The sequence below is a fragment of the Watersipora subatra genome, chromosome 11 (genome assembly GCF_963576615.1).
Source record: "Watersipora subatra chromosome 11, tzWatSuba1.1, whole genome shotgun sequence".
NCBI classification, from domain to species: domain Eukaryota; kingdom Metazoa; phylum Bryozoa; class Gymnolaemata; order Cheilostomatida; family Watersiporidae; genus Watersipora; species Watersipora subatra.
Window position 1 is genome coordinate 28781978 of NC_088718.1, and position 8622 is coordinate 28790599.

The following is an 8622-nucleotide window of genomic DNA, read 5'->3' on the forward strand; positions in this document are numbered from 1 at the left end:
TAATCAGGTAATGTAATCACTTAATTATACGCAGTCTAATTAGAGTCCAGTCCCGTTAGAGTTTTTATACGTCCTCCCATCTGTGTAGAACTCCCAAACCTTTGAGGCTGGTGGCATTATCAATGTAACGTAATATAATAGTAGATACAGTAAGCGTGGAAATCTTCGTTGAATTTGTTCGCCAGTGCGTGCTGAGATTAGCATGTTCGTCACGAAGCGTTTTAAAAATCTCTCCGGATATCCGTGTCATTTACTGGTAGGCTTATACGGATAAATACCGATCATATCAAACCGGCCGCAGACACCTAGCTGACACCGAAAATGATTAGTTTCCTCGGATACCGAGAATCCCTCGGTATCGGTAAGAGCGGATAACCCAATACCGGCTCAACACTAGTAAATACGTATGTATGTACAGACGTACGTACATACATACATACGTACATACGTAAGTACATACATACGTACGTACATACATACGTACGTACATATGTACGTATGTACGTACATACGTACGTACATATGTACATACATACATATGTACATACGTACTTACATACATACGTATGTACGTACATACATACGTACATATGTATGTACATACGTACACACATACGTACATACGTACATACGTACGTACATACGTACATACATACGTACGTACATACATATGTACGTATGTACGTACATACGTATGTACATATGTACATAAATACGTACATACATACGTACGTACATATGTATGTACATACATACATACATACGTACATACATACATACGTACATACATACTTACATACATACGTACGTACATACAAACATACATATGTACATACATATGTATGTACATACGTATGTACGTACGTATGTACAAATGTACGTACATACGTACATACGTATGTACGTACATACATACGTACATATGTACATACATACATACATACTTACATACATATGTACGTACATACGTATGTACATACGTACGTACATACGTACGTACATACGTACGTACATACATACGTACATACGTACTTACATACATACGTACGCACATACATACGTCCATACATACGTACATACATATGTATGTACATATGTATGTACGTATGTACATATGTACGTACATACGTACATACGTATGTACGTACATACGTACGTACATATGTACATGCATACATACGTACATACATACTTACATACATACGTACGTACATACAAACATACATACGTACATACATACGTATGTACATACGTATGTACGTACGTATGTACAAATGTACGTACATACGTACATACGTATGTACATACATACATACGTACATATGTACATACATACATACATACTTACATACATATGTACGTACATACGTATGTACATACGTACGTACATACGTACGTACATACGTACGTACATACGTACGTACATACATACGTACATACGTACGTACGTACATACGTACATATGTACTTACATATGTATGTACATACGTATGTACGTACGTATGTACACACGTACGTATGTACATACGTGGGACATATGTACATACGTACGTATGTACATATGTACGTATGTACATATGTACATATGTACATATGTGTGTATGTACATACGTACGTATGAACATACATACGTACGTACGCCACCGCCACTTTGATCGCAAGTGATCAGTAGAAATAGTAATAGAATAGCAAGAAGAATAGCAAGTGATCAGTAGAAATACTAATAGAATAGCAAGAAGAATACCAAGTGATCAGTAGAAGAGTATTTACAAAATCATATTAATAATGAACCGGTTGAAATATAACCGGTTTAACTTTACGATGATATAGAATAACTTTGAAAGCAACGTCATGAAAATAATTACTGACTGTCTCAGGCTAACAGTAGTTTTTTGTTGGTCTTAATAGTTCGAAGAACATGCATATAAAATCAGTTCGCAATTTGTGGGGCAAAGGTTACGTTTAGCGAGAAAGCTTTTACGCGTTGCATTTAGTCTAAATGCAGCGCCTAAAGGTTTCGCTCTGTCAAAAAGTTGTTTGAAAGTTAAGTTTGATTAGTTCAGCAGTGCAGCAGGGAAATTGAGACTAGACTATATTATGGAAGGTATTGGACAGCTGAAAGATGTTCGTTCCATCGCTTCATCCAAAACTCTACTTCTAAGACACATAAAAAGCTCGTTTTGGCTGCAAACTGTAGCAAACTTATCAGTGAGTGCAATGAGCTTTTATTCAACATTGTTAAATATAGATATAAAATAAAATATGTCTTCAAATTTAAAATAAAACAAAAATTGAAATTTCCATCAAATTACAAAGAAAGACACAGATTATAATATCATCACAGGTCAGTTGCAAGCAATACCTATACTGGTAAAGATATTTCGTGGTTTCTTGATGCATATTTATTAAAAGGTCTTTGAAAAGTTGGAGGTGTAAGTTAACAGACTTCCAGTTAACAGTATCCAAAAGGTATAGTAGTGCTTCACTGGAAAAAAGAGCACACTATGGGCGACATTTGCCTCGCCTGCAATCGGGCTAAATTTACGTTCCCAAAATTATGACGAGCCATTTGAAAAATACATCGTCAGCCTCTATTTGAATGCCGCCTTCAACTCACCGCCATTATAGAGGAAGGGGTAGAAAATAGAGTGCCATGACGCTCAATTAGAGGTTTTACGGTATTTATATATATATATAAATATATATATATGTATATATATATATTTTGGGTGGAGTGCTCCACCCAAAAAGTATATATATATATATTTTGGGTGGAGTACTCCACCCAAAACCTGATACTACTAGATTGTATCTCGATGGGAAAGATGGCGGTAGGGGACTCAAAAGTGTACAGCAGACAGTGAAGGAGGAAGAGCAAAACATCAAAGCCTATGCAGCCTCCATGGCCACTTCAGATAAGTTGCTAGCTGAATTTCAATCGGCTGCTCTTACAATGGACCATCGCCCTGATGATGAGGAAATTGACTGGCACACGAAACCTCTTCATGGTGCTTACCACCGACAAATATCTAAGGTTGTCAATCTTCACCAGACATATATGTGGCTGAACAAAGGAAACCTAACGGCCAATACAGAGTCGCTAATCATGGCAGCCCAGGAGCAAGTGCTCCAAACAAGGCAACTCTAAACAAAAATCTATCACACTAGAGACGATCCTAGATGCAGACTGTGCAAAGATGCACTTGAGACCATCCAACACATCATCAGTGGATGCAAGCAGCTAGCAGGAAATGCATACACTGAGCGGCATAATCATGTCGCAGGTGTTGTGTATAGAAGTCTATGTGATGAGTATGGCCTTAATAAGCCGCAACACTGGTGGGAAACTCCTGGTAAGGTCAATGAAAATGACCACGCTAAAATCCTCTGGGACTTCTACATCCGGACTGACAAGCATGTCCTAGCAAACCAACCAGATATAGTGGTGGTGGACAAGGAGAACAAGAGGGCTACTATAAGAGATATAGCAGTACCAAATGACTACAATATAGCCAACAAAAAAAGAAAAGGTAGAGAAATATATCCCTCTTGGAGAAGAGATTGAAAAATACTGGGATGTAAGAACAACTGTAGACCCATTAGTCATTGGGACACTGGGCGCAATAACACCGGCGCATAAAATGTGGCTTGCCCAAATACCAACAGCAATCAACCCAGGTGAGTTGCAGTAAAGTGCGCTATTGGGAACAGCTAAGATCTTGAGGCGAGTGCTCAAACTCGCAGGTCTCTGGTAGGAGACCCGAGTAAGAGCAGAAACTGCCACTCATACGGGTTAACCGGGGTGGAGAAACAATTTTTTTTATGTATACATGTATACGTATGCATATTCATACAGGCAAACTCGGATAACTCAAACTTCACGAGACTGAGCGAAAGTGCTTGAGTTATCAGAGCGTTTAAGTTATCAGAGCACTGTCACAAATCCATTTATTTATTAGTAGATACATGTACATATACAAGCTATATATAAATTAGAAGCATAGATGGCTTGTTGCATATTAAAAGGCTTCTAATGTGTGTGTGTGTGTGTGTGCGTGCGTGCGTGCGTGCGTGTGTGTGTGTGTATATATATACATATATATATATACAGCAATGTATATATACTATATACATTGCTGTATTGAGTCAACTTTTATTGATCGGCATGGATTTGGGGTGAAAGGTTAAGATGCTGCATTGATGATGCTATCCTGATGAAGTAGAAGCTATTAGTAGAAGATTGTCTATACTGAAGATTGAAGATATAAGTTTCGTATGAGCTACCTTACCTGCACACCACAGAAACCTTTAGGTCCAAGAAAATTTTCACACTCAACAGCGACATCTGGCCATCTCCAAGAAAAAAGCTCTACAAGAACTTGCCCACTTTTGTCTTTCTCACAGTGAGGCGTTTTTCTTACATCAGCAGCAACTAAAGTAAGCGCCAGAAGAAAGGTCAGACAAAAGGCTCTGCCTCTACCAGCCATAACTACAAGGGAAAAGGAAATAAATTGGTAGGTCAATATATCATGAGCAGATGAGAACTGACAGCTGGTTGCAGGCGGTTAGCTTGTGGATAGGCAGAGATATCTCTCACCATCACTAAAGTTAGTTTATCTTTTCTAAGTAAATACCTGTACTTTGTTCTGTTGCTCAGCAACATTATCTGATGATGTACAAAATACATAGTTCCGGATTTGATGCAATCATTCAAACACTGAAGTCAACTCATAATATGTGATTTGCACTACAATCAAGCTTTGTCTTGTTATTTTAAGTGTGAAATATTATATCATCTCACGCCCAAACGAGCGGAGCGAATGTTTGAGAGTTTCTATGATAATTGCATGTGCACACAACTCACGCAAATTATTCATCAACAACGTCGCAAACCCTTGTACCAAAATCTCATCAAGAGATTTAACCATTTTTCTGTGAAGTCGTTTAAATATAATAACGATACAAAACACATATAAACCTACTTAAATATATTACCAAGTTTTTGAAAAGTGTCGACAGCGTTTTAAAACTTACTCATCTGATCGGATTATACATAAATAGACAGATTAGTTTGGCCAAAAATCGCCACAAAACGCTTGAAAAGCTTGGTTTAATAATAGTTAAGACCGGCCTATGATACACCAATAAAGCCTTGCGACAGATAGTAGAACTATTTAGCAGTGTGCATTTCACGAGAAAAACGTGCTCATTTCACCAGTCTATGGCATTGTTTACTTGCTAAGGTTTTTAATATTTTTGTTAAATTTAATTATAAGAATAATTAATCAAATTTATCCGAAGGTTTCAGTAATAAACGTAGACCATTTGAAGCGTAGACCGATTTACAGGTACGAAATTGTGGTACACAGTTTATCAGCCTATGATTTTTTGTCCAATTACCAAAGGTTTCATTAAATTATTTAAAACGCTAGCCAAAATTCTTTACAACTTATGTACAAGCTAGGGCCGAACTGCAATGCTCCTTTATGACGAGAATATTTTTTTATTTTGCTCCAGTTTGCAGAAACCTTCCAGACGCGTGAACGCTCATACTTGCTTTCTGTTAAAGATCGCTATCAAAACCATTAAACATTGAACACAACCAACTTTCAAACTGTGTATAGTACACAGTAGCTTGCCATTTTACTTCTAATTTTGCATTTCAGAGTTATAATAAACATATTTCCTCATTGTTGTTGTTAAATTACATACATTACAGTAGGTTAGGCCTACAGTTTCAATTAATAATTAATTTAATCTCGAACAAATTTCATTTACACTATACTCTGCCAATTCCTGCTGACAACTACTTTTTCAACAACCAGCACTGCCATATCTTTTTTCTATTATCACTTATTCCATTATCAGGTGGTGGGCTGTATGATAGGGGAATTTCTAGTCTAATATGAACAAAAAGGGTGTAATAGGTAGATAATCGATATAAACGTTTGTCTGTGTAATGTAAAGGGCCCACTGCAAACCCATTACTGCTTTGATTAGAACCAACCACTTTGTTAAAAGGGTAAATAAAGGTTATAAAGGTTATACGGGTAAATATATATTTATAGAACAAATATGTGAGATACAATTGACAGTTTGCACATACAATCAACTGATAAATATGAGGCTTTCTTGTGCTCTGGTGTATTACCGCTTCTTTTTCTGCCTCATAAATACTGTTCTAGAGTGGCTAAGCTTTGCCCCCTCTTTTTGGGGCTGGAAGGCCATTTATTGCTGGTCAAGCAGATTGCTGGTCTCGTTGGCGTGACCAGTTTGTTTTTACCATCTGACAGCCAGCTGGTCATATTCCTGCCCGGCTCAACATCACCTCAACTCGGTCCAATAGTGTTATCCTGAAACTTTCTTTGCTGTGTTTGTAAGTATACGGAAAGTATTCAAAATTGTAAAGAAATACCCTTCACTTGCTTTATTTATTTTTGACAGCAGCAAACAGCACTAGAAATACATTATTAAAAATGTCATATATAAACTTGAAGAGAGACTCAAATTGAGATACTGTAGGTTCAATGTTGTTGAGACAACTTCCACTTTCCATTGACAGATTTCACCTATTAATTATACACTATATACATCCAAGTAAAGTGTGTTTAAGATGGGAAAGCAGATATCAGCACCAAAGTCCAGGGCTGGTATGAAAAGTACAATAGTTGTATAAACAACATTACTATTTTTTCAATCATTTCATTAATATTTTAAAGTTTTTGTAAAGCTATGATACTGAGATGCTTGAGATAATTCCTTATCTACATTTAGGAATATAACTCGCAACTTCGTACATTCTAACTTTAACATTTGCAGGAAAAACAGCTACCTTCTTGACTATTTTAAGCATAACACAATTTGTTTCGTTGAAAAGCTTTTCAAAATTTGTTTTATGGACTCTTGCCTAATGAGGGTACTGCAAAAGTCATCATCTTCTACAGTATATCCGTAAAAAAATTTATAATGAGACGATAAAATAATGAGCATGGAGCATGCCGTTTTGACACCAGTCACTGCAAGTGTCACAAAATGGTAAAGAACAATCCGGTTGTTTCAGTTATTAATTATAGTACCGGTAGTAATTATTGCATTAATAGTAGTGTCTTAGTTTTAATAGTGATTTCTCATTTTGCTTTCTGAAAGGTTGTTGCTTATTGGTACCCATAGCTTTTTCATATAAAGCTTTTTTTTGTTCTCAAATGTCAAAAGGAATGCAGCTAATAGTTTCTGTCAATAAACTGAATATTCAAACTTTATAAACAACAAGTTATCGGCCCAGTCAACCCACTAAATATTATATCAAATAACTAGCGATGAGAAACGCTTGACTATTATAATAGATAAGCTAAACACTGATAAATATGCCTCATGAAAGTTCAAACTCAAACACCTACTCATAGCTAAAAACTTATTTCGATATGTGAATGGAGCCATTACTCTGGAGGATGATGCTAATGCTGCCGCTAAAGCCAAAGAAAAAAAGAAGTCAAGCAAAGCTTTTTCCCACAATGATTTCTGTCAGCAATAGTCTTATTTAGCTAATTAGTGAATGTGAAGACCCAGGAGTTGCGTAGAACAAGCTGAGAGCTCACTTTGAATGTGATACACTGGCGAATAAATTATTTCTCTAGAAATGGTACTTTAGGACGGTTATAAACGAAGGTTCATCAATTGAACACCACCTACGTCACATGAAAGCGAATTCTGACATTGCTCTGCTGTCAGCAAGTAACCGCTTTAAACATAGCCAGCAAGAGTCCAAAGGCTGCTATATTGGTGGTTCTTTCAGTCATTATCGAAATAGTTGTCCTAAAAACAACTACATGTATAATCAGAGCCGTGGATCACGTCGCGGCCGAAGCCAAGGTCATAGATATTACAGTAGTAACTCAAGTCCAAATCAGGCCAAAAATATCTACACATGATGATAATAGCAAAGGTGATGAATAGGAATTTACCGTGTTAGAGACAGATGTTGATTCTCAAAGATGGTTGATCAAAAGTGGCGCTATACAAGTCACGCGACAAAAAATGAAGCTGTTTATTGTGATTACTTTAAGCTAGAATCACCTGAGTACATTGTTGTTGCTGATGAGTCTCAAGTTCAAGTAGTCGGAAAAGGTTATTACAGCTGCAAACAAAACTTCATAGAAACAAAATTAGACGTGCCACACTTTACAATGTACTACACATACCTGACTTGCACAAAACTCTATTTTTGTAAAAGCAGCTGCACAAAGAGGGTATATAGGAAAGTTTGGACCGTCGCGATGCTGAATGAAAAATCAAAGAAAGTTGTTAATAGCATATCGATCTGTAGTAAACAAGCTATACTATCTTAATTTCGAGTCTGCTATTTATACTGCTGATGCTGCCATATCCTCCTCCCTCCTGTGGCATCAACGTTTTGTTCATGTAAACGTAATTAGCCTCAAAAACCTAAATCATTGGTGTGAAAATGGTTGAAATGCTTCCAGCAAAGTAGGTGTCTGTGAAGCTTGTGTGAAAGGTAAAATGTCTCGACGGCCACTTCAAACTGACCTTGGCATTACATCAAGTAGGATTCTTGAATTGTTACATACAGATGTGTATGACCCGATGCAGAATGAATCTTTAAGT

The 8622-nt window shown here is 36.8% G+C and overlaps 1 protein-coding gene across 1 annotated transcript in view; it reads right to left on the reverse strand.

Moving 5' to 3' along the window:
• LOC137407946 (alpha-amylase-like) overlaps positions 1–4487 on the reverse strand; it is a 55660-nt gene extending 51173 nt beyond the window's left edge. The window contains exon 1 of the mRNA XM_068094333.1: positions 4290–4487. Coding sequence (XP_067950434.1) covers positions 4290–4487 — 198 coding nt within the window. The remainder of the gene's footprint in view (positions 1–4289) is intronic.
• Between the last annotated feature and the right edge of the window lie 4135 nt (positions 4488–8622).